General features: G+C 41.8%; 1 protein-coding gene across 4 annotated transcripts in view; it reads left to right on the top strand.

The window, feature by feature from the left end:
- Positions 1–25825, top strand: part of TTC27 (tetratricopeptide repeat domain 27) — a 193895-nt gene extending 168070 nt beyond the window's left edge. For all 4 annotated transcript variants that reach the window (XM_039531879.1, XM_039531878.1, XM_039531877.1 and 1 more), the window contains 4 exons: positions 4004–4201; positions 9475–9586; positions 21624–21724; positions 25447–25825. In XM_039531879.1, coding sequence (XP_039387813.1) covers positions 4004–4201; positions 9475–9586; positions 21624–21724; positions 25447–25569 — 534 coding nt within the window. In that variant the 3' untranslated portion in view covers positions 25570–25825. The remainder of the gene's footprint in view (positions 1–4003; positions 4202–9474; positions 9587–21623; positions 21725–25446) is intronic.
- The last annotated feature ends 1259 nt before the right edge of the window (positions 25826–27084 follow it).

Raw genomic sequence — 27084 nt, 5'->3', positions numbered from 1 at the left:
CAGATTCTTAATATTATTTCACCATAGTATTCAAAGATTTTTTTAAACTAATACAATTTTATTAACTCTGTAAAGGAGTTTGTAATTAAATTATAATATGTTTTCTATTTGTATGTTAGATCATTGCTTTTCTGTTTTGGATTTGTGACCACAAAATGTAATTGTGGGAAATTATGGTTCTGAGTTTGTTCTAGTTATCTAATGATATCACAGACCCCTTCATGGCAGGAAATATGATAGGCTATAGAATATTGTGAAGTTGAATGTATACATATATGGATGCTACAGGCAAAATTCTAAAGGGAAAAGTATTAATAATCATTTCCATATATACAATAAAAATGATCCGAGGAAAAAACTGAGATGTGTCACATTAACAATAATTGATCTTTGCATGGATCATGTGTCTAAGCTAACACTCTGGACTTTTTATAGTGATGTTATTAAATAGATATATTGTTAAAAGTGAACAACACTGTCTTTCATATGTAAGAAAACTCCCTCTCTTTCTCCTTAGCCTACAGATCCTTCTCAGCTTTGTGATATGAAGACTTATGCTTTAAAATGTCTACATTTTAAAGCATGTTAATCAGAAAAAAGTGGTTGGAACATATTGATGTGAAATCTGCATGATTGCTACCCAGACTATAACTTCTCTGTGGCTAAAAGGAGGACTTCAGTCACTAGGCCTGTCAATCTTGGCACATTAGATGTTAGATGATTGAAGGAAAAATATTGAAGGAGAGACTCTGGCACCTTTTTAGAAGCCAATTGGCAAGTTTTTTAGGGTCATGCCTGTATGTGAGACAAACTACAGTTTAGCCAATAATTAAGTCACAGTTTACCCCCCTCTCCTCCCCGCCCCCCCCAAAAAAACCTGGGAGCAGAATCTCGGCTGGTGTAAACTGTCTTTACGCCAGCTGAGAATCTGCCTCCTTCCAGTGATTTAACCTCTGGTGTGTATGGGAATGTTATCCAAGGGACTTCAAAAAGTGTTAATCACATAACTTTTTACAGAATGCAGATCACTGAAGCCAAGCAGTCGGTGTTTATCTGTAATGTTAACATGCTGAGGATAACAAAGACACTAGATGCTCCATTGATTGGTGGGATGTTTTGCAACATTGCTTTCAGAAGCAAAGCTACATACTGTACTGTCTGTGAATGTGAATTCACTGTGCGCAGTTTAACATGAATACAGGATCCCACACAGGAAACAGCGTAGAGTGAAGGTTCCTACTGCCTCTTCCCATTATGTATTATCCTCATTTAACTGGCTCATGCTGCTAGAATGTTTTTGTAATAAGAGGCAGAAGCAAAAGCTTTTTGTGCTTGTATTTCTGTAAGGACACTTTCCAACAGGGATTTTGAATGAGGAGGTGGGTGATTAACATTTTCAAGAGACACCTGTGCTCTCAAGCTGTTCATTTATGATCACTTCCTTGATTTTAAGCTTTAATTTGGGAAGGTATTTGCAGTGAGTGTATTTACAGAAAGCTGCCTTACAGAGTGCTGCCTTATCGTGAGAGGCCTGTTATCTGAAGGTTCTTTTCTCACTTGAGCTCTGTCAGCTTTGATTGGCATCAGTGCAGCTTTTGAACATGTTTTGACTAGTTGAATTTTTATATCAAAGGAGCTGTTGTACAACATAGTAATTGTGAAATGAGGTAAACTAACATCAGTTAAGATGTTTTAGGGTAGATTTTTTTTCTTGTGTTTTTTGTTTTGTTTTTAATAAATTAGTGTGGGTCACAAAAATAGATATGAGAAAGGAGGTGGAATCCTGGTATAGTGGAGTACTGTTAAACACACACATGCTTTGTACAGTGGTCATATGAGGCATAGATTATTAAGCAGACATAATAAAATAAAAGCTGTTGCTTGCACAGGATCCTTTTTAAATTGACATCTATTGAATGTGATGGAGTATTAGTGGATATGGTAATTTAACTTCCCTCAGAGGACATTTAAATAAAAGTTTAACCATTAAAATTGTTCTTAAAGTAGAAAGTTGTGTCTTGATTGCTAACCCTGTTTTGGTGTTTAGATACAATTAACTTGCAGTTCTAACAAAAATATTTTTAACAGGCAATATAACCAAGACATGATTACGTTTTAGCCTCTTTTCAAGTAGAACCTATTATGTAGTATTATAATGTATTATTTATTTCTTTTATACTATTGAGTATGATATAGCAATAGAATATAGTGTTTTTACATTACAGAAGAGTTTGGTAGACCTATTTTGTAATATTACCCATTTTAATTTTACTGTGCTACTGACCAGGAATTTGAAATACATAATTGAGAATCACTTGATTGCTGTTTGTTTTGACCAAACAGTGTAATGCAATTATACTGTTGAGAAAAATATTTGTAATAGAAACATTTAGCTGTTTCATGAAAAATAACTGTTTTTTGTTTGCTAGCTTAAAGTAAAATTGTTTGGAATGTGTAATATTATTGATTCTTATAAATACAACAATTATTATGAATAGCACAGAATGTGTTAAACTTAGTGTTTTTAATATCCTGTACCCATTTCCATTTTTAAGGGTCATAAGCTTTTCATATTTTTAGCATGATAGTGGTACATCAGTGAATCATTCTGAGTAGTCATAAATGTAGCTTTCTAGCAGGATTAATATCTTGTATCCTAACTACAATAAGGATTTTATTATCTAAAAAGTGTCTTATTGTTAGGTAATGCCAATTAGCATTATTTCTTTGATATTTATTCTAAATGATTTATTAATACTATACAGGGAAAAAAAACTAAGTTAAAGAATGTTATTAAAGGTTGAAATGCCAAGCAGTAAGAAGTCAGAAAATACCAAAATTAAGGTTATCTACACAACACGCCCCACCCACCCCACCCCACCTTTTTCCCTACCTGTCTCCCAGCCTCAGTCTTCATCCTGGTCTACTGGTCTCCACCTCCCTAGTCCAACTCTTGTCCCATCTACGTTCAAATGAGGCAGCACCCCAGGTGTCACACTCCTTGGTGTGTCAGCCCAGCAGGGTGGCATTAGCAGCACAGGAAAGACAGGGCCCCTGCTCTCAACTCCTGTGCCTGGCCTCCGCTCAGCCTGCAGCACCCCAGAGCTACAAATGCAGGGAAAGTCCTGCTCAGCCCTAGGCTGGAGTATGCTCAGTGCAGACAGAATCTTCAGGGAATTAAGCTGCAAAGCTCTAGTAAGTCTCCACTGAGCATGTGCAAACGTTGATTTTTCAAATATTTATAACTTGGACAAATTGACAGGTTTTCACAGGTTGGGCAAAAGACACATCCTTGCCAAATTTCAAATCCCTGCTCCAAAGCATGGAGACAGTAGAGATTCTCAAAGAAAAGTTTTCCAGAATTTTTTAACATGAGCATAACAATGTATTTTCCCCTAACTTTGTTCTTGGAAATGGCTGCCTTGAATCTATTGAAATTTTCCAGTAAATTCAGCCTGAGGCAGACACCTAGCTTGGAAAATTTCAGCCAAAATGGTTAAAGTTCAGTTAAGTTCCAAGTACTTAAAAGCAGGGTCTTATAATGAGACGTGTCAGGCAACCATAATAATAGGTGGTGATCCAACTCCCACTTATAATCTAAAATTGTATTTCTCACATGCAGCATCCTGCTCCTGGACCACTCCTAAAGCCCCCCTTCACACCAGCTTTTTTGGGAAAGCACAAACTTTCCACCACTGCTCACTGGAGGGAGGACAGAAGCCTCCTGCATACTTGCTCCACCCATAAAACTCCTTTGCAAAAAGTCTAGATGACGTTTAAATGGGTGAATTTCACTCGTAATATACTTGTTGGTATCCCACATAATTGTATAAGAACATTTTTGTAAGATTATTTTGCCGTGTTTCTGTTGTAAAGTCTTTGTAATTTACTAAATTATCAGTGAATATATACTGGAGTCCAAATGTTGCAGAGATTTCAAAAGCCAAAACTTGTTGGTGTTTATCAGAATATAAATGAAAGATCTCTCTGACTGCTTTCTAAGGTGCTGAATATTCTGGTCAGGGCAGTGGTGGATGGAATGGCTGATCGCAATGGAGAGGTGGCAACGGGGTTGAAGGGGAAATTGCAGGAACTGTTTGGCAGAGTGACTTCAAGAGTGACAGGTGATGCGGAAATCTGGAGACTGTATGCCAGACTCTGTGGAAACGGACGCAGTGATAACCCTGAAGATACTGAAAAGGTAAATGTTGAGGTTGTTTTTTGTTTTGTTTTAGTTTTCTAAAATGTGAGTTTGTTATAGCAGTAGAAGGCCTGTTATCCTCTAGTGGACCAGCTACTGTAGCAAGATACAGCACACACGCTATGGCACTGTTCCTGCATTTTGCTGCACGTATTCTGTCCTTTTGGGGGTATTTTCTCCACATATATATTTTCTTTAGGGGGGAGGAAGATTTTTAAATTTTCCATCAGTTTGTTTTTTAAAATATGCATAATTCTATCATTCTAAACTTGGACATTAATTTGCTTCAAAAGAAGAAATTTCCTATTACAGCATCTGTTGGTTACACTAGGTTCATATTTTGAAGGTTTTCTTTGCAACCCTACTGGCTAGAGATTTAATTTTAACTCAAAGCTTAGATTCTGGCGATAAGGCTGCAACCTCCAGAAAACAGTGGCTCACTGAGTCATCGTAAGTTACCAAACTCAATTCTGGGATCATAGCATATGTGTGGAAGCATATTTAGGGCTTGTCTACACTGCAGTAATTCAGAAACAGCTAATCCTGAACTACTCCATGTGGACACATTCCAGAATAAGAATGCCTTGCTTCTGTTTAGCTTAAAGTGGGTTTACTTCCTCCACTTAATTCTTAATCTGTTGAAGTGTCAAGGCCTATGTACAGTTCTCTGTCCTAATAGAATATTAGCCACTAATCCTCATGTCGTCCCCTTTCCCTCAGCCTCTCAGATCACAAATTGAGGCTAGAGTGATTGCATTTCCAAAATAACTGCTACACAACTGGAGCGCTTACTTTGTTATTCATGATGGATGGTGCTTTGCAGTTTGGTATTAAGTTTCCAAAATTCACATACTCATGCACACTCCCAAAATAGCTCTGGGTTATCAGATCTTCACTGAACCTGAAAACATAAAATGTCAGCATTCAGTATGTGTTTTCTAATGGCACTCCTTGGCCAGGGCAGAAATGTCAGGCAGGAAGATTGCTCAATATTCTGTGATAAGTACATGATGCAGATTGTTGGGCTTGTGGTTCAAACATCCATGGTGGTGTACTTCTAGTCACTTTGTCCTTCCTCATTTTATTCTCTTCAAACTCTCCACTATGGACTTGCATGCTTTAGCCCTCACTTGCTTTTCCTCTGACTTTGATTTGTCTGATTCTCCCTCTCTCCTTTACATTTTTTTCCTTTATAGATGAACAAGGAACATGATTTTGCCCTTTTTGTATTCAGAAGCACAGAAGTTGCAATATCATGTAATGCATCCCTAAATACTAATCAGACACAAAAAGTAACTCAGAGCTTGTCTACACTATAAATGTAGTCATGTCAGGGAGCCAGGTTACATCATGGTCTTCCCCTAACCCAGTTACAAATGTGGTTTCACTGTGTAGAGGAGACAGGACTTTAACTATGTGTCATAACTAGACTGGTTATGAAACATGGTTAAAATCTAGTCTACCGTGCAAATTGGAACCATATTTGTAAAAGTTAGGGTCCACTTTTGTCAGTTCCCTGACATGGCTGTATTTTAGTGTGGAGAGAGCATGAAAGAGAACTGAGAAACTAAAGTCTCTACATGCACAACTTGAATTAATTCACAGTATCAATTTATAAAACTTTTATTGTACAAAATTTTGAAAGGGCCACCAGTAAGCATTTCATCTCCTCACTGCCAAGAAGGTTTTCCTGTGCCTATTGGGCATTAAATCAAATTAGCTGTCTATTGCAGTTTTTCAAAACCCCTATAGTGTGAAAGAAGCAAAGAACTTGACTAGAATATAAAATAATGTTTGCAGTTTTTATAGCATCATAGATTATGAAGATGGGAAAAGGCCTATTAGATCATTTTGTCCCTCTCTCTGCAAATGCACAGCTGTCCCCTTTGAACACAACACTAGAAAATGTTCTAGTTGAGGTTTAAAAGACTCAAGCAATGATGCTTCCAGCAGTTCCCTTGGGAGAGTACTCCACAGCCTCATACATCTGGCTGCTGTTAAGATTTTCCTGGTATTCAGACTAAATTTTTCCTTTCCTAATTTTCTCTCTCTGTTCTGGTGCTGGCTGGTGTCCAGAATAGTTGCTGAGGCGGCAGGTAATAATCCACCACACTCTCCTTCATGTTAATCAGTGTTTCAAAGTGAAATATAGAGACGCTGGTAAGGAAGCATATTTTGAGGGAAGAACATGGTTGATGGGGAAGTGGGAAGTAAAAGGTGCCAGTCCTTTATTTTCAGAATGAAAAACTGGGACGCCTTTTATAGGAAATGGTGGTATGGGAGAAAATATTTATCCCTCAGTCACTCATTTATTGGTCTCTCCTACTCCCAACCTCCATCCCTCTGATCTAGCTTTCAACCCAGCAAGTACACTCTCACTCACACACACACACACACCAATCTAGTCACGACCTCCTTCACCAGTTCATTCAGTTTTCTCCTCTGCTTAACCCAGTGCATCCCTCTCTCATTTCAGAACCTTCTCAAGCCTTCACAATTCCTTCCAATCCAACACCAACTCACACTTGCCCACAAGGCCAAGAACCCTTCCCATTTCCAATTAAACTCTCTATGGCTCAGTACCCTCTCTCTCCAAATTCATCCAGGCTCAGAAAATACACACACACATGCACAACCCTCCAGCCTCATATCTTCTTCCCTTCCTGCCTGACACCCACGTACTCAACTCCTATTTGTTGGGTCTGGAAAATGAGATTGCTGCAAGGAAGCATTTGCAGGCAGCCCTATATGCTGGCTCTCTGGGACTAACCCCACAGAAACCTGCATTCCCCATTGTGTGCCTCCTCTATCTACTACCTGCACTGGTACTGCAGGGCCAAAATTCCCTGATGACAGCCAGATGTATTGGGTTCTTCAGAGGCTGGTAAGTTCCAGCTCCATCAGAGGCCCCCAGTGGCAGCAGGCAGTACAGCAGGTGAGGCTTGGTCCCCTTGGCATCTGATGACCAATCTTTGCTGCATTGCTTCTAATATCCATAGAATCATAGAAATGTAAGGCTGGAAGGGACCTTGAGACGTCATCAAGTCCAGCCCCTTGGCGCTGTGGCAGGACCAAGTAAACCTAGACCATCCCTGACAGGTGATTGTCCAACTTGTTTTTAAAAGCTTCTAATGATGGAATTTTATATGACTTTAGATGTTTCCTCTCCCTTCTATTTAGACTCTTCAGATGGTAGTACAGATGCCCCTCTTAGTCCATCGTTTAGTCAAGTGATAGAACTTTAGCATCTTCAATTTTTTCACACAATGTGTTTAATTTTTGTTTTAGTAACACTCCAGCCCCCGTGGGAAGGAAAAAATAGTAAGCAATCATTAATTTTCTCCTTTTAAAATTTCTCCCACTCACTGACGTGTGTGTTTTTTAGATTATTTTTCACCAGATGTATGAGCCTCTGCATTGACAAAATGCATCTCATTTTGTTTTTTTCTTTTTTCAGTGTATCTAATCTCTCTACATCCCTTGGTATTATCTTTCCTAATTTGTGTTCGTAGCTTCCTTCCAGTCTGTCATCTGCAAATTTCATTAATGTGCTGTTTGTTCCTGTGATACATGAAGGGCGGCGGAGTAGCTCCCTTTGATGAACACCCAGCCTGTGGGCTTTCTTTTACCTGTGGGCTTGTTAACCCTTCACAGGTAAAGCAAGCAGAGAACAGACCAAGAGGGATTTTACAGCTAGCTGGCTGGCTGGGTGTCCATAGTTCCCCTTTGATGGACACCCAGCCAGCCAGTTAGCTGTAAAATCCCTCTGTCTGTTCTCTTCTTGTTAACCCTTTACAGGGATTTTACAGATAACTGACTACCTGGGTGTCCATCAAAGGAAGCTACTCCCCCCCGCCCCCCCACACCCCACAATTCCCTTTTCCAGATAGTGAAGATGTTGAATATGACCAGATTCTTTTAGTACAGCACTGGATTCCTATTCCCCAATTTATGTTCCCATTTGTCTGGCAAGAAATGGTCTTCATAAACTCATAGTAATCAGTGCTTATGGTTCTGTTACAACTTAGATATTTTCTTTCCCTTTATTTGTTCCATTATTATACTAAGGACAGAAATTGTATTGAAAGCGTGGTGTGGCAAATTGCCGGCACTATTATGATGGGTCTCGCACTTTCTCTTCTTTGGGGGTGGGGTTCAGGGCACCATTTCTTTCCCCTAAATTGGAATATTAATTGCCCCACTAGTGTCCTAGAGGAGGGGAGTGGAGAGGGAGGGACCTAGGCCCGCCCTCTACTCCAGGTCGGAGCCCAGGGGCCCTGAGGATAGTGGTGAACCACTTGAACTGACGGTTCCTTCCCCTGGGCTACTTCCCTCTCCTGCCCTTCAGCTTTGGGGGGGGGGGGCTTCCTGCCCTCCCTCTGCACAAGCCAGGTGCCCCTTACCTAGGGTCTAGGACTTCTTAGTCCACCGCAGCACTTCTCCAAACTGTCCTCTGCTCCAACACCAATCCTTTCTGCTCCTACTCCCACACTGTCTGATTGAAGCATGGGTTTTTATCATGTGACTGACTGCAGTTGCTCTAATTGGCGTCAGGTGCTCTAGTTAATCTATAGCAAACTTTCTTCCCCTTACAGGGAATAAGGCTCCCTTCTAACCCTCTCCTGCTGTCCCCTGGCCATGCTGTATCACAGTGGTTATTGCCAGAATCACTCTTCTTTCTTTTATACATTTGTTTAATAAACTGGTATCACATTTGGTTTTCATTATAAGTTTCCTGCTTATGAAAATTCTTCCTTGATTACTGTTTACATTCATTTTCTATACTTCTGTTTGGTTTTGGGAATAAATGCAATCAAATCAAATGCAAATGGAAATCAAAGCAATAACTCAGTCTGAGAAAAATAATATTGGTAATATTTTTGGAAAAAAGCCGTGTAGTATTTAACTATATGTTCCTTAGGTTCAGAACTGCTGTTCAAAATATTAAATATAAATGTTTTTCCTTTTGGATATGCTTTTAATTATTTTGACCTGGCAAACATGGGTCACGTCCATCAGTCTAGACAAATTTTTTAAAAATAAAAATGGTCTTCAGACACATGTTATTTTATGTGCCTGACATCCATGAGAGGCAATATCAGTGAACATCTGTGTTACAGCTGGCGCTAATGGTTGCAGAGAAGGGAACCCTTCTAACGCTCAGAAAATCCATCATATTAAAGATACGTTCAGTTTTTTGGGAGGAGTGTTTAATATGTGCATAAAGCTAAACTGGAATTTTTATAATTTTGCATTAATTGATTGTTTTGCAGTCACTACAGTATCTCACCAAGGCACATAAATGTGAAATGCAATCAGCAGATTGGGAGAAAGATATTTCGTCTTTTAAAGAATTGGTGAAAGGAGCCATAGAGCTTGCCCATGGTATGTTCGCCCTGAAACATTACATTTTATATTATTCATAAAGAAGAGAGAGAGTACTTAAACTCACTAACAAAATATGTTCTTACTTGTCCTCAGATATTGGAACTGATATGGCACCTATTATTTGGGATATAATCTTGTTATTGCATGTGAAAAGTTTTTAGTCTGGGTTCAGTGAGCTAGAGTTCCTGAATACAAGATGAGGCAGCATTTAAAAGGCCTGTGAGCCAGCAAACACTGTGAGCAGCACACAGTAGAGATCCCTGGAAGTTCCTGAGAAAATATGAGAGAAAATTATTCCTGTCTCAACCGTGAAAAGGGAGAGCACATTGGGGGAGAAATATTGTAGTGGTACTCTTCAAAGCCTCCCACAAAATAAACTCAGCTGACTTGAGATACAAATTGAGGGGCAATTCTCGGTAGATTGTGTAGTTCTGGACTCTGATTGATAGATTCTTTGGTCTTGGCTCCCTCTCAGTGAGATTCAGATAGATATACCACCTATGATCTCTGTGCTCCTTGGCTTCCCTTCATTGGGGCTCAGATGTTCTTCTAGAGACCTTGGTCTTAATTAAGGGGAGAGAGGAGGAAATAAGTGGTAGTTCTCTGCCAAGCCCACCCACCCACAATGCCAAAATGAGATGCTGCTCAGAGTAGATTGTGCAAATCTTCATAATATACTTCTTTTCTTACTTCACGGCTGAAAGAGTGAAAGATGTTAATGGTGAAATTTAAAGGACCAGTCTACTTGAAGGAAATTAGCACCAGTGTAACTACACTGAGGTATAGTGTAGTATAGTATACACTGGTGCAAACTCCTCATATAGTTTCTCTGCACGTGTGTAAAGTAGGGCTTAGACAACTTCATCCAGCAACAAACAGCAGTTGAGATCACTGGAAGAAACCAAGAATGCAAAATTAGGCTGAGCCACAAAGAAAGAACCCTTCTCACCAACTACTCCTTGACACAATGGATAAGCCAGTAGTGGAGAACAAGAAAGTAATAAGAGATTTGGCAATTAGAGTAATAAGAATAGCACAGGACAAACATCTGTTAAGGAGGATTAGGACGTTGTGCGGAAGCTAAATTATTTCTTCATGTGATTCTTCAACACTTGAGGATGTTGGGCAGATGCCTGCACTATATTTACTCTTTTCTTTTTTGAGTGATGGTCCCTGTTATATCCACTAAGGTTATACATAGGGCCCTACCAAATTCACAGCCATGAAAAACACGTCACGGACCATGAAATCTGGTCTTTTGTGTGCTTTTACCCTGTACTATACAGATTTCACGAGGGAGACCAGCATTTCTCAAATTGGGGGTCCTGACCCAAAAGAGGGTTGGGGGGTGGTGGTGGTATTGCCACCCTTACTTCTGCACTGCCTTCAGAGGTGGTGTCCAGAGAGTGGTAACTGCTGCCAGGTGCCCAGCTCTGAAGACTGCACGCTGCCAGTAACAACGCAGAAGAAAGGGTGGGAATAGCATACCATGCCACCCTTTCTTCTGTGATGCTGCCTTCAGAGTTGGATCACAACCCCTACAGTTATAACACAATGAAATTTCAGATTTAAATATCTGAAATCATGAAATTTACAATTTTTTAAATCCTACGACCATTAAATTGACCAAAATGGACCATGAGTTTAGTAGAGGTCTTGTTATATGCATGCGTCATGCATCTGGAGCAGAAGATTTTGAAAATAGTAGTGTCTGTTGGTCCGCACACATGCCCTTGCTCCACCTCATGGTTTCGTCCGAGGCAATAAAGGGCGGGGCTGACCAATGGCACCCTCAATTCTTTCTCACCGCTGCATGGTCCGAGTCGGAGTCTCTACTGTTCTCTCCTGTCTTGTGACACATTTTCTAAAAATACAGAAACAAGACTGTTTTTACCCTTGTATATAGTTAGTATTTTTGTTGTTTTGGTAGTAGTTTTTAGTGTTGTTGTAGTAGCAGTTTTTAGGAATTAAGGACTTTGGATGCCATTTTGTTGGTCTCCCACTTCATTCCTTCCCCCTCCCCAGGATGCACGCCCAGGTATTGGATTATGTCAAAGACACCAGGATCAAGATCTGCACCTCCTGCCTTTGCTTGTTCTCAATCAGTGGTGACAATCACCAACGCTACCTTTTCTGCTTGGGGGAAGCCCCACATCACATCAGGGTGCAGTTTCTGCTTCTCCTTCCCAAGCCATACCCAGGAAGGCTGGGCCCTCTACCTCAAGAAGCATCTCATGGAGGTCACCATCAGGCTACAGTCGGATCCAGGCTGAGGAACCTGCTTTGTACATTGGCCTGAGCAATTGAAGAGAATGCTTTCTACCGTGGCGCTCCAGCCTAGTTCCACTGGTACTAGTGCTATGGACCCCATGCTGGGGCCTAGTCGTGATGCAAGCAAGCCTTTGCATAAGCATGACAGTCTTCCTCAAGGCCCAAGAAGGACACTACATCCTCTACAAGTTTCAGACATGGAAAAGCAGTGTGTTCCACGGCTCACAAACACGACACGAAGTTGCACAAAACACTGGACCCGCTGTACCCCTTCCGCTTACGCCTTCCGGATCAGCGCCACCAAAGTTGAGGGAACCTTCAGTTCCAAGACAGTCCTCTGTTCTGGCTTTGGTTCTGACTACAGAGCATGTGCTGCTGACAATGGAGAGACTCAAGTCGGCACCTGGACCTCATGAACTCTTTGCCTTGGAAGAGGTGAGGTCTCCACATCTCCCAGTCCACTCACCCCCTAAGAGAATCCATCTCTCCTGCTTTGGACTTACCCTTTTTGGGTTGTGTTCCTGACCACTCCCCTCCGACTTACACGGTTCCGATGGCACTGCCATTTGAATAAGGTTCTGACTTCTTGGCATCGGAGGACTCAGAACGCACAATCTACGTCTCCTGTACCGTCGTGATGACTATCGAAAGTTCCTGCCATCTCAGTGGCAATACACTCTTTCCTCAGCACAGGAGTCTTTGGTACCCTGCTACATGGGACCCTCTGCAGCAACCGCCAGATCTGCCTGGTTGGCATACTGGGGGTCTTGGCCCCAGTAGCCGCCTTTGGAGCCTTCCCAATCCACCTGAGAGGAGTCCCTCATCTGATACCAGAGAAATTTCTCAGACTTCATTTTGTATCCCTGGCTTTCATTTTAAATAAGCATGAGTCACTCTGCCATTACAAGCTGTAGGTCACAGAGCACAAAAATAGAATTGGCGGGAAAACCAAAGTAGGGGAAAGGTCAGCAAATTATAACTCTGAAGAAAACAACGGTTGCAGGCTAAAAATAGAACTGACCGTTTGGAATGTTAGCATGCGTCCAAGAAAGATCTGACCGATATTAGCAGAAGTGTCTAGAAAGTTCTGATAGTATAAAAGTCCATGTGTCAGTGGGCAGAAGCTGGAGGGGGTTAGGAACTGACAGTAAAGAAGAACCTGCAGCAGAAAGCAGCACTAAAGGGAGCCCTGTCCTGCCACTGGAATGCAGAGACATAGACTGGGATGCATAGGGAGGAAAGAAGAGAATGGTAGCAAAGAAGCAAGTGAGAAGGTAGCAGCCGCCGCAGAGGGAGTCCTGTGACTGGAGCAAAATTTATCAGACAGAATAGGCTTGTCAGTGAAAGTTATAGTCATACTGTAGGATGGCCTAGTGTTAGCGTGTACTTGGGGGTGGGGTGGGAGGGGGTAATAAAGATGTGTGTGTTGATTGTGGAGGGAATGTTTATATGTATGACCTAAAAAACTGTTCTCGGTTGCTGTCAGGAACCTACAGCAGACTGTCCATCTGAAGCAGGGCGCAGCCACTTAGGATAATTTCAAACTGCAAGGCAATATGGTTTAGGGTGCTCTTTCACTTGTTATAAAAGATTTGTGTTTTTATCACATTAATATTGTTACTGTGTATGGGATTGTTTGCGCCTATTAAAAGGTGCCTTGCTTTGGAAAGAATACTACTTGTGGCTGCCAGTCATTTATCAGAAGGCTGTGTCCGTGTCCTCCAGGTATTTCCGTAGCCACCCTGGAGACCTATATCTTAGGAGAACAGATTGGTGATAGGTGAGCTATTTTGGGGGTACCTTAAATCTGTTTTTGGGGTAACAAATTGGCAAGCCGGCCAGGAGGAACTTAAGGAAAGAAGACGATTGACACAAGACAGTAGTGGTTATTTTGTGGTCAGGGCCACTAAATTTTCCCGAGTGGTCATGACAACCAAGAAATAGTGGTCCTGTGAGCATTTTGTCTTGTACATTCAGTAGCTAGATTCGTCTTTGTCCATGATTTACGGTATAGGATTACAGACCAGTGGGTCTGGGAGGTGAAGGATCAGAGACACAATCCCACAAGCAGGAAGGTAGAAACTAGGGTCGCAATCTGTTCCTGTCTATGTCCCTGTCATAGGGAACCTAGGACTCCAGTATTATTACCTTGCTGTGTGTGTCTAATAACATATAAATGGCAGCAAAGAAAGGAGAATCAAGTACTGTTAAGGGTATGCTATTAGGAAAAGGGAGAATTTTGTTTTAACATATGGGAACGGTCCTTGGAAGCCTGGCGCTTTTATTGGACCTAGTGCATATGAGCAGTTATGTAGGCAATGGGAGCTCCAAAGAAGAAGGCTGCTTTACAAGGTTTATAAATGGTAGCAATGGTTTTAGAAACAAAAGTACAGGAGTTAGTTGAGGAAAAGGGGAAAGACAAGGAACTGACTAACTTAAAAGCAGAAGTTGATATTCTGAGAACAGAGGCTGACACTTTAAGACAGGGGTTGGCAACCTTTCAGAAGTGGTGTGCCGAGTCTTCATTTATTCACTCTGATTAAGGTTTCACATGCCAGTAATACATTTTAACGTTTTTAGAAGGTCTCTTTCTATAAGTCTATAATATATAACTAAACTATTGTTGTACATAAGGTAAATAAGGTTTTTAAAATATTTAAGAAGCTTCATTTAAAATTAAACTAAAATGCAGAGCCCCTTGGACCGGTGGCCAGGACCGGGGCAGTGTGAGTGCTACTGAAAATCAGCTCGTGTGCTGCCTTCAGCACGCATGCCATAGATTGTCTACCCCTGCTTTAAGCGATACTACTTTAATGCAGGAAGCTCATGTTGCAGCCACACAGAAGGAATTAGCTGATTCAAAGGTAGAGGCTGAAATTCTGAGAGCCACTGTGCTGGTATAGTATCAGAGGGGTAGCCGCATTAGTATGGATCTGTAAAAAGCGACAAAGAGTCCTGTGGCACCTTATAGACTAACAGAAGTATTGGAGCATAAGCTTTCGTGCATGAATACCCACTTCGATACTTCTGTTAGTCTATAAGGTGCCACAGGACTCTTTGTCGCTTTTTGTGCTGGTATAGTCTACCCAGATCGATATGTTGCAGAAGGAATTGAATAGTTAAGGAATACACAAGTTATAGGTCTCAGAAAGGCTGGGAGATTCCCTAGATCAGAATCAGCAGCTCCAGCAGCAACTGGATTATTGTTTTAGGGAGAAGGTTCAGCCTGAGGCTGAGAATTCCACAATTCAGGTGAATACTTTAAAGGATGTCCTGTAGATTGAAAAGCTGTAGCACACTTATGATAAGCAATGGCAGAAAATTAAGATATTAAAGAAGCAAGATTGTTGCTTCAGGGAAAAGCATACTGCCACACAGGCAGCAGTAGCTGTAGTTCTGGATTCTCAGGACCAGCAGACCATGACTGACCATGCACATTGCCAGAAGAAGACAGCTTGCTTGCAGAGGGAGATGCAGGCTTTGCAGGTGGTTAATAGTGTGGCTTAGGAAAGTGGTGCTGTGATGATCATTGAGAAAGCTGTGCTCATAAGTTTGAAGGAAAGGAATAAGGTTAGCCCTGGTATTAGTCCAGAGAACTTTTCTGAATTCCCCTATGGAGGTAATGTGGCGAAGTCTTTCTTTCCAGGAGGAGATTCTGTGATGTGCTTTCTTTGAAAAGAAACAACAGTTAAAGGCTGAAGGGACATTGGTTTTGGAATTAGGCATGGCAATGAAAGTAGCGGCGGCATCTAATAATTCAGGTGCTGCTGTGGATAATGTAGGAAAAACTGTACGTAATATACAAAAGGAAGGATGGCCACTGCTGAGAAAGAAGATTGAAAAGGTATCAGTAGTGACCTTTTCTAATAGTGGTCCTCAGGGAAAAAGAGGACCAGCAAGGTAGACAGAATGGGGGGAAATGAAATAAAAAGGAAGGCAAAGGTAGAAATTTTAGTAGGAGACAGTGGAGACCCTCTGACTCACTGAGGAGTTGAGTTTGAAAGTGGCTATTGCAATATGAGAGCAGGGACCAAATTGACAGATTGCATACTGCAGAGCTGCTCAGAAAACTAGCAGACTACAAGGGAGCTGTGCCCACATCTTCCCCGCCTTTCAAAAGTTCAGTATAGGGAAGCCAGGCACCCACCAATCTCCCCAGTTTCAGCACAAGATCCTGCTGGTTTAGGGGCACATTTAGATCGGGATACCTGGGGAAGACATGACATTTAATAAGGGAGCATTCAGACAAGATATGCTGATACACGGGTGCCACTTACTCATTAATTAGTACTAAGAAATAAGACTTGTTTGGATCCCCAGTAACAATAAAAAGATTACAAGGAGTCATAGTAGAACAGCAGAGCATAAATAATGCAACTATTTGGTCTGTCTTAAAAGCAGATAGAAAAACATGGAGATTAAACAACTGATTTTAGACCACTTAACAAGATGATATTTATCACTGCCCCAGTAGTGGCAAAGTACCTGGAGGTCATGGCATCCATAGCTGGAGGAGCTCAATAGTTTACAGTCATTCTTCCCAACTGAAGCAATTAAAAAGAATTATTAATGTGTATAACTGTTTAGAAATAGGATTACCTAGTAACTAGGGATGTCAAGAAATTTAAAAATAAATTGTCATTAATTGCGCTGTTAATAATAGAATACCATTTATTTAAATATTTTTTGATGTTTTCTACATTTTCAAATATATTGATTTCAGTTACAACACAGAATACAAAGTGTACAGTGCTCACTTTATATTTTTGATTACAAGTATTTGCACTGTAAAAAAAACCCCAAAAGAAATAGTATTTTTCAGTTCAACTAATACAAGTACTGTAGTGCAATCTCTTTATCATGGAAGTTGAACTTAAAAATGTAGAATTATGTAAAAAAAAACAAAAAACCGCAGCATTCAAAAATAAATTTTACCACCCACCTTCTGCACAACAATTCAGAACTCCTCAGTCCTTTCATCAGCAACTCTACAAGCGTCCTCGTAAGCGTCAGAAGACCAATGGTCCCATCCTCTTGGTCTGCCCATGTAGTCTTCAACACCACACACTCAGTCTTTGCATAAGTGATATTTGAGTGCATCTAGAGAGCCGTCAACTGCCTTGCATCCTATCATACGTGCAACCTGCCCCTTTGGGGGACATCTAGCACTCTTTTTACCAGCTCAGAGTGCAATAACAATAGACAAGTGGGTCCTGGATGTCATTCGACATGGCTATCTGATCGAGTTCATGATGCTACTTCATCCCAGGACTACTCTCATGACAGTATGCTTGCCCTAGAGGTAGACTCCCTACTGCAAAGGGGATCGATAGAGCCTATTCCTATGGCATTTCAAGGTGCAGGGTTCCATTCCACTTATTTCCTGGTGCCCAAGAAGAAGGGAGGATGGAAATGAATCTTAGATCTGTCGTCTCAGCACTTCATACGTAAATGAAAGTTTCATATGGCAACCCTTGCAGCCATTATACTCTCAGTAGAAAGAGATATGTGGTTTATGGATCTTGGTATGCAAGACGCTTATTTCCATTTAGATATCCATCCTACCCACAGACAGTTCTTGAGATTTAAAGTAGGCCCACGACACTTCCAATACAGAGTTATACCATTCGGACTCACTACTGTTCTACGGGTCTTCACCGGTGTCAAGGGGCTCTTATATTCCCATATCTCAATAACTGGCTGCTACAGTGTGATCCAGACAAGAGGCTCAAGCCTCAACCTCTTTGCTGCTCCTACTCCTTTTCTCCCTAGGGTGAGCATATCCCACGCAGTCCGTATAGTACTTCAGGGCGCATATTGATGTGGTCTTTGCACATGGCTGCATACCAGAGGATAGATTTCAGGCCCTGCGAGCACTGATTACCACAGTGGCCACGAGTACTTCTGTTCCAGCCAGAACTTGCCTTTTCCTTCTTGGCCACATGGCAGCATGCATGTACGTCACTGCCTTCACTCATCTCCGCTTCTGATGCCTACAGCTGTTGCTCAAGAGAGCCTATTATCCCACACGCCATTCCATGGACCGCTTACTAACAGTTTCACCGAGGTTCTCTGTTCCCTTCAATGGTGGATGGACCCGGTTCAGGTTTTCACCGGGATACCCTTTTTCCATCTTCTCCAAGCATGACAATCATCACAGATGCATTGCTCGATGGATGCAGTGCCCACATGGGCAAACTCATGACACAAGGACCTTAAACCGCTTTTCGCATGGTAAGGACACATGTCATGCATTTCTCCCATCCATTCACTCCTGTCATGTCATTCTTATCATGTCAGACAACAATACCACCATTTACTACATAAACAAAAAAGGGGGCACAAGGTTACCAGCGCTTTGTGTGGAAGCAGTTCATCTCTGGGACCGATGCATTACCCACAAGATCCTGTTGTCAGTGGCCTGTCTTCTGGGGACTCAGAACATGATTGCGGACACTCTCAGCAGGAAATTTGTGGCCGACCATGAATGGGAGTTACACGACTCTGTGATTGCCACCATTTTCGACTGCTGGAGGTCTCTGACCAGAGGCCTCTTTGCGTCCAGCACCAACAGCAAATACATCCAGTACTGCTTCTGGGGAGGGCTCGGCACCCTTTCCCAAGACAATGCCCTCGTTATTCACTGGTCTGGTCAGATCAGATCAGTAATGCCTTTCCTCCCCTACCATTGCTGCCGTGTAGCCTATACAAGATCAGATGTGGGGGAGCTACGGTCATCCTGATCGCCATGTTCTGGCCTCACCAATTCTGGTTTTCCCTTCTTCTCTGCATGTCTACATGTCCCCTGCTTCTGCTGCCAGCTTTTCTGGAACTGCTCACGCAACACAACGGCAGGATCAGACATCCCAATCTGCACACCCTTCACCTGAGAGCTTGGTTTTTGGATGGGAATCTTCGTTAGAATGCAGAACAGGATGTCCTCTCAAGTAGCAGTAATGAATCCACGAGGCAGTCCTATCGGGCCAAGTGGAAACATTTCACCTCCTGGGCCCAGCAGAAGAGTCTTGCCCCTGAAGCCATGGCCATTCCTCTTCTCTTGGACTACCTCCTGTCCCTGCAGGAGTCAGGACTCACTCTCAACTCCGTCAAGATGCACATAAGAGAAATTAGTGCTTTCCACCCGCATTTAGAAAGGCACTCTGTCTTTATGCACCCCTTGACTACAAAGTTTCAGAAGAGCCTCCTACAAACTTATCCTTCCATTCAACGCACTGATCCCCAATGGGATCTCAACTTTGTCCTCGCAACACCGATGAAATTACCCGTTGAACCACTAGCCTCCTGCTCCCTGTCTCTCCTCTCCATGAAGGTCACCTTCCTAATAGCTATTACTTCTGCAAGAAGAGTAGGCGAACTGAAGGCAATGATAGTGGAGCCGTAACCGTGTTGAACTCACCACTGTGGCGCCTCCTGCTGGTCTCTCAGGGAATTAGCTCTTTTCCAGCCTTCGGAGCGCCTTATGCAGGCCGGTGTCCCGCTGCCGCTGACCCCTGTGTCCCTCCCAGGACCTGGTGCCCCTTGTCTTTGGGGTGCTGCCCCCTGTCAATACCCCCACAGTCTCAGGGTCTCCCCACCAGGGGAACCCCCAACCCTTTATCCCCACCTTGCCTCAGTCATGGGCTACTGCCAGGCACCATCTAGCCCCCACTCCCTGGGGCAGACTGCAGTGTAAAAGCCACTCATCATAGGCAAGGGGGATCAGACCTGCTGCCTTCCTCTGCCACCCAGTACCTCTATGGGCCTTGGACCAGGCCCTGCAGCCTGGGGAGTTGCCAGCCTGGAGGTCCCCTGCTCCTCTGGCCTTTCCCCAGCCCTGCCTCACTCCCAGTATCCTTTCTGCAGGCAGCCAGGCCCTGCTCTCTCTCAGCCTGGAGAGAGACTCCTCTTGGGTCTCTGCCTCACATCCTTTTTATACAGGCCAGCTTTGGCCTGATTGGGGCGTGGCCCAGCTGCAGCCACTTCCCCAATCAGCCGTCCCCAGCCACAGCCCTCTCCAGGGCTGCTTTCAACCCCTTCCAGGCGGGAGCGGGCCATCACCCCTCTACAAGCCCCCATTTACCACATTCCATAAGGATAAAGTTTCCCTGCACTTGCGTCCCCAGTTTCTGCCAAAGGTTGTATCCCATTTTCATCTCAACCAACCCACACACTTACTTGCTTTCTTTCTGAAGGCACACACCTCAGTGGAGGAACAGAGCCTTCATTCACTCAACGTCTGCGGGGCCCTGGCCTTCTACTTGCAGAGGACGAGATCATTCAGGAAGTCCCCTAGACTCTTTATCGCTATAGCAGAAAGGATTAAGGGGCAAGCAATCTCTGCTCAAAGGATTTCTCAGTGGATTTCAGGATGCTTTACACTCAGCTATCTGATATTGGGACACTCTCTCTCTCTCTCTGTGTATACCTTCTCTTCCCAGTACACCTTGGTGCAAGACTGCGATGGATGCCCTGTTCAGCATGGCTGTTGGTCGTTCCACAGTTCCATCATCTTCCTTCTCACTATGTACCACTTGTTAATCGCTCTCAGTGGAATACAATAGGGACCATCACTCAAAGAAGATGATGAAGTTACTTACCTGTAACTGGAGGTTATTCAAGATGTGTGGTCCCTATCCGTATTCCAATCCCGCTCTCCTTCCCCTCTGCTGTGGATTTCTTGGATCACAGTGGAGAAGGAACTGAGAGTGTGGTTGTTTCACCCTGCCCTTCATCGCCTTGGATGTAGTCATGAGGCAGAGCAAGGGCAAATGTGCAGACCAGCACACACTACTACTTTCAAAATCTCCAGCTCCAGATGTATGGCATATGCATATAAGCCTCAGTAGAATACAGATAGGGACCACATATCTTGAAGAACCTCTAGTTACATGGAAGTAGCCTCCTCCTGTAAAGATGAGGTACTGGGGTGTCAAAAGAAGAGGTGCTGGAATATATTGAAAAATTAAGGAGTATCAGTTGCCAATTACGGATCATAGCATACATCCAAGAATTCTGAAGGAACTTAAGAATGAGGTGGTTGAGCTGTTAACAAAAATGTGCAATCTTATTAATATTAGCTTCTGTCCTGGAGTATAGTAAATGCATCAGTTTTTAAAAGAGTACATGGGGTGATAGTGAGAATTATAGACCAATAAGCCTTACAACAGTACTGGTAATTACAAATTTAAAAAATAGAAATAGAATTATATAGCACCTGGATGATCTTGGTATGATGGGAACTAACCAACACGGCTTCTGCAAAGTAAAATCTCATGCCTCAGTAATCCCTCAGAATTCTCTGAATGTGCCCAAAAAATCAGCACACCCATCTAGACATCTGTGCACCAGTGAAGTGTGTGGTGTGGTGTGTTTTCTTGTAGAGAAATATGAGATCAGGGTTAAGGTTTTGCTTAATAGTGAAATCTTAAGGAATGTGGTGTATACGTAGTGTATGTGTTGGTGGTATAGGGGACTTTTTTTTTATAGAGTGTTAGGGTCTGTCAATACAAGTAGTGAGTATGACTTGTGAAGGTGAAGGAATCATAAAATATATCTTAACTGGACATATACTTGTTTACGGTTTTGTTTTCTCCTTAAGCAAACTTACCACTTTTAATCAAGTTTTCTGTTTGTGGGATATTATGTTCAAAATGTTTTATGACAGCTCTTCAGTGTTCTGATTAACTGTTGGATTTATACTTACAGGCTATCATTATGGTGTTAAATGTCTCTCTACCCCCCCCCCCTTTGCTTTGACTTTTAGTGGCAATAAAGTGCAGTAAAAACAAATCTAATCGCCAGGAAGCTTTGCAGATACTTTCTTCAGCTCGACTCAACCTGCGTGGCTTGTCATCCAAAGCAAAGGTGAGATTGGTTTAGAAATATCTCAAAGAATAAGTCTTTATGACTTTATCCCCCAGCCCCCCTCCTAAATAGAAGACATTTATAGATCAGATAATGCCCATGAATCACATTACACTATAGAGGGATGCTCATTTCTGCTTAGTTAAGGGTCACTATTATAAGCCAAATTTTTCTCTCCCCGGCTTTGCCTAAACCAAACCAATCATCCTGAAGTTTCACAGGCAAATCCTTAGCCCAAGTTAGAATTTTATTGGAAAATGTCACACAAACTGGCACAGGTGGTTTGGAGGGTTGGAAGATTTCAGAAATTGAGTTATGTTTTATTTCCATATGTGGATAGCATGAGAAGAATGCCAGGCAGGAAACCATTCTGGGAGCAGGGGTTGTAGGAGACCATCTGAAAAGCAATGGGCTCCAGCTCTACACAGATTGTAAAATCTGCCAGAATTATTGCGACTCAGCATTATTAAATATTTTTTTAAAATTCCTAGACAAAATATTTTAAACTGTAGTTAGGTGTAAATAAACATAACACTAAGCTTTTTTGAAAATGCCGTAAAAAGGTGACAATTCAAAAATAAAATTGAAAATTTGTAGCTATGCAGTCATCGTTAATCCTGTCCCTGTACAACCATCAACATTCTATCTTTCACTCCTCCTTCCCTTCACTGTACGGTGTAAGGTATACTCATTTTTTAACAAAGGCCTGTTCCTGAATATATTTTTGTTGAATAAAATCTAATGTTCCTATCTGATTTTAAGATAGCTTCATCCAGTGTCTGTACTTAGGCAGCGTGTGTAGAGTGTGAATTACAGAGCATAGGTTTTATATAATGTATATACATTACAAACTTGCCTAACTTGGTTCTCACCATTTAAGTACTGTAATTTAAAGATCTGGGCCTAGGAAAGTTGTATCTCTAGATATGTAAAAGCAGCAGAGAGTCCTGTGGCACCTTATAGACTAACAGACGTATTGGAGCATGGGCTTTCGTGGGCGATACCCACTTCATCGCATGCATCGGTATTCACCCACGAAAGCTCATGCTCTAATACGTCTGTTAGTCTATAAGGTGCCACAGGACTCTTTGCTGCTTTTACAGATCCAGACTAACACGGCTACCCCTCTGATACTCTCTAGATATGCTGACTTCATGACTAATGACACTTGTTTAAATGCTGACTCCAGTACCTCTTGGGAATACTGGGAAATTATTGCCGTTTGTGTGTTCTGTTTTAATTCAGTAAATAGTAGAGGACTGTATGTCTATTCTTTAGACTGAGTATGACTCTTGAAAGGAGGCAGGAGTCCCTGGCATGAGTGATGTAAACACAAGTCCAGGTGGTTTAAATCATTCTGTATGGTGCAATCTTTGGAAGATTAAGAATTAGAGTCTAGTAAAATGTGTTCTTAATTCCAAAAGTTACTGATGAAATGAACTTGTATGTTCCTGGCAGATACGGGTGTCTAAGTTTCTGGCGGTTCTAAAAGAAGTGAAATGGGCAGAGATTAAGTTGCTTGGGTGATCTGAATAGATTTTTCTGTATGTTCCAATTTTGTGTCTTAAATTTTAAACTTTACAGTGCACTTCCAAAGTTTTTTGTGTTTTGTTTTTTGTTTAAATACTACCCCCTTCAAAAGTTTAGTGTTATACATGTCTGCTCAGCAGTAACTCCAATATAGCCATTTTTTCACTTGGTTCTTGTCTTTAGTTTGAGGACTCAGTGTTTGGGGAGCTTTTTGAACAAAGTACTGTTCTTTCAAGGTACTAAGAATGATCTTAGGTCTTAGACTAGTGACTTGTTCTTCAGAAGAAAAGAAAGAGCAGAGAAAATAATTAAAAATCAACTTCTAAAGTTTCCTGACCAGCAGAGATGAGATGAACAAATCAGTACAGTGTCTATTAAAGTAACGTTGATTAGTCTAGTTCTTTAACAACGTTAAGAAAGTAGCAGATTAAAAAAAAAGTCAGTGTAATGTAAGTAATGCTGAGCCAGTGTAAATTGACTAGCTGTATTACACAGAAAGGACCTAACTTGCCTGCCAAATTCCTAGTTTGAGTTTGCTGGGCTGAGTGTCCAAAAAAAATCCTATATGTAGTTGTTAAAATGAACAAATCTATATTTCTGTAAGAAGAAGTTCTTTGTTCAGTGGCAAAGTGCTTGTGAAGCAAGTTGTTGACTCATGCTATGGCGATCCGAACAAACTTTTGTTTATATGTCCATCTTATTTTCTTATATTTTGATAGTGGTGGTGATGTATAAATCCCATAGCAATCCTTATACCCTTCATTGGTTTTTATCCTATCTAAATTTAGGCTTCATTCTGTCTTTTAGTCATTGCGTTTGACAAAGTGAATCACTCTACATACTTCCTTTGGATCAAAAACATGACATTTATGGCCAGATTTCCCTTTTGATCAGAAGCATGACATTTATTCTGCCACCCATATTCATGCTAAGTGGTACCTCACTCCTCAAATAGTCCCATGCATTTCAATGAGACTAACTTGAGGAAAGCAACATGACTAAGGGTGGCAGAATCTGGCTGTCGGGTGGCATTGCCTTTTAGTGGATAGTACAAAGGAGTGACTCAGTAAGTCTTGAGATCTAATCCCAGTTTTACTACTAACATGTTGTATGAATTTAATCCAGGGATCAGCAACTTTTGGCATGTAGCCCATCAGGAAAATCCGCTGGCGGGCCAGGACAGTTTCTTTACCTGCAGCGTCCGAAGGTTCAGACGATCACAGCTCCCACTGGCAGTTCCCAATAGGGGCTGTGGGAAACGGCGGCCAGCACATCCCTTGGCCCACATCACTTCCCGCAGCCCGCATTGGCCTGGAACGGTGAACCGCAGCCAGTGGGAGTCGCGATCAGCCGAACCTGCGGACGCTGCAGGTAAACAAACTGTCCCGGCCCACCAGCGGATTTCCCTGACAGGCCGTGTGCCAAAGGTTGCCGATCCCTGCTTTAGGCAAATCATTTAACCTCTCTGCTTCGCTTTTCCTATATGTAAAGGAAGGATTACAGTATTTTACAGGATTTATTGACAGTGAAATTTTAAGAATATAAATCACTGTATAAGTGCTTAGCATTATTATTACACTTCAGCTTCTTGTTTTCTGTTGATTGAGTTAATTATTGACAGATGCCTGCAGCCACCCACTCATGTTCTGACATCAAATGTGACAAGTTTATTTTGGCAATCTGGAACAAATTATATACAGTATAACATACTAGGAAAAAATACCAAGTCAGTTAAAATACAGAATGACTTCTACTTTACCAAACAGATCAGTCCACACAACAGTGTTGTGTGAACTTCAGTGTGAAGGGAGGGTCTGATCTTGCTTACTGAGTTTAGTGGCAAAACTTCTTAGATTTTATTAGTGGCAGGAGTGGGCCTTAACAGAAGCCTGGCTTTCCTAGGCAGACTGGAGAACGTCAGGAGTACTGAAAAGGAAACACGCTCTGAGTCTGAGAAGAGAATGATAGTCATTCACTTCTATGTGTGCCTTCTGTTTGTTCACCACAAAGTGGCATTGGTGGATCAAGTTAAGATGAGAGAGACAACCATGGATGCAAAAAAAAAAAAAAGAGAGATATCAGAGGTCATGATATGCAAATTGGGGACTTTAATTCTGTTTGTAGGATGATCTCGCTGCATCTAGTTTAGATTATGACTGTAAATATAATTAAATATTGTTTTTGTTATGCAGCAACTTTTTGCCGATGCAACAAGCAGTGAGGTTTCCAGTGAATTAGTTGATGAAGTAACAGCTATGGACAGCATGATTGCTGAACTGCAAGAAATGAGCAACCAGCTGAGGAATCAGTGCTGAGATAAAAATAAGATTTCCTAGAAGGAAGACAAGGATGACATGCTTTATTTGCTCCAGTTTCTGCTGATGAAATTGCAACAACTGTAACACATAACACAAATTTTTAATAAATGTTTTCCTGTACAATATTGATGTCTTTACAGTCAGATTCCCTAAACTTCTAAACTGTTTTTAAGGTCATGTCTACTAAATCTCTTAAATTGTGTGTCTGCTTCTGTGGGCCTGAGTTTTCTGGAATAAAACCAATTGTATTTTATTTAGGATTAGTTCTTCCTGAGTGCATTGTATAATTGACTCCAGGATATAGCTGTACACTGCTGCAGAGTGGAGACAGTAAGAGAGCCCAGTGATGTTATAGCATAGGAGGAAATGCAAAATGATTTAGATCTTGTCTTAGTTGGGAAAAGAGGAAAGGTGAGAAATAGGAAAAATTCTAGTTTGTTACGTTTTTTTATTTTCTGTTATCTCAAGCAAATGTCATGTTGTCCAAGTAGCTGGGTACTTGCAAGGTGAATATTTAATGAAAAGTTATTAAATGAAAAATATAGCGATGGACATAGCAGTATTCAACTTGCATCATTTAAAGTAGAGGCCATGAAACATGTAGAGAGATTTATGAATCTCAGCCACCAGTTGTTGGTTTTGTTTTTTTGTTTTTTCTGTATTTTTTTAAGAATATCTACCTTTTGGTACAATCTGGTTTATTTCAAAAGAAGAAAAAATGCTTTTTAGAATAACTTTTGAGCCCTAGCACTAAATCATCTCTGGAAGGAAAGTTTTAGCGTTATCAAGGGAGGCGTGAAATCCATCAGAGGCAGGGGACCCTCCCAAGTTCTCCTTTCTACATGGTGGCAGATTTTAAACAAGAACCATCCCACCACCACCTTGGACACGTGTTTCTTAGATTCAGCAGTCTTGATTTTCAAAATAAATAATGATGCCCACTGATTCTGGGTGGCATACACATTTTTAACAGAAAGTTGAAGATGTGCAGCATGAGCTCATTTAGCAATCTGGGAGTCAACTCTCATTATTTTCCACTTACACACATCTATCTACCCCACTATAACTATTTCTTCACTTGATGTGGCCACATGTAAGGGTCCTCCTCTCTTCTAATGCAGCCTGTAGTGTTCCATCCCCACCCCACTCACTTTGCAGACATCCTCCATTGCACAGAACATAGACAGTTTTGACTTTGACCCTGACTGATTCTGTGTCTGGCAACTTCTCTAATAATAGGTACATCATGGAAGACTTCACAGAGGTCATGGAAACTAAAGCTACCTTCACTCTGAGATATCTGACTTCTGTACTCCTCAATCCAGCAACATTTGACTCAGAATCTCAAGAGGAGACAGTTGCCAATTAGGGCAGAGGCAACCCTATCACTGCAAGAACTTTGGTCTTCCCCCACTTCACAATGGAAAACTTCCTAGCACAGCATGAGGACTGCCACCCCCATCCAAACAATCCTAAATTCCTAAATTTGGGTATTTTTACTGAAGCCTGCCC

This window comes from Mauremys reevesii, linkage group 3, assembly GCF_016161935.1.
Source record: "Mauremys reevesii isolate NIE-2019 linkage group 3, ASM1616193v1, whole genome shotgun sequence".
Classification (NCBI taxonomy): Eukaryota; Metazoa; Chordata; order Testudines; family Geoemydidae; genus Mauremys; species Mauremys reevesii.
This window is presented reverse-complemented; position numbering and strand designations above follow the sequence as displayed.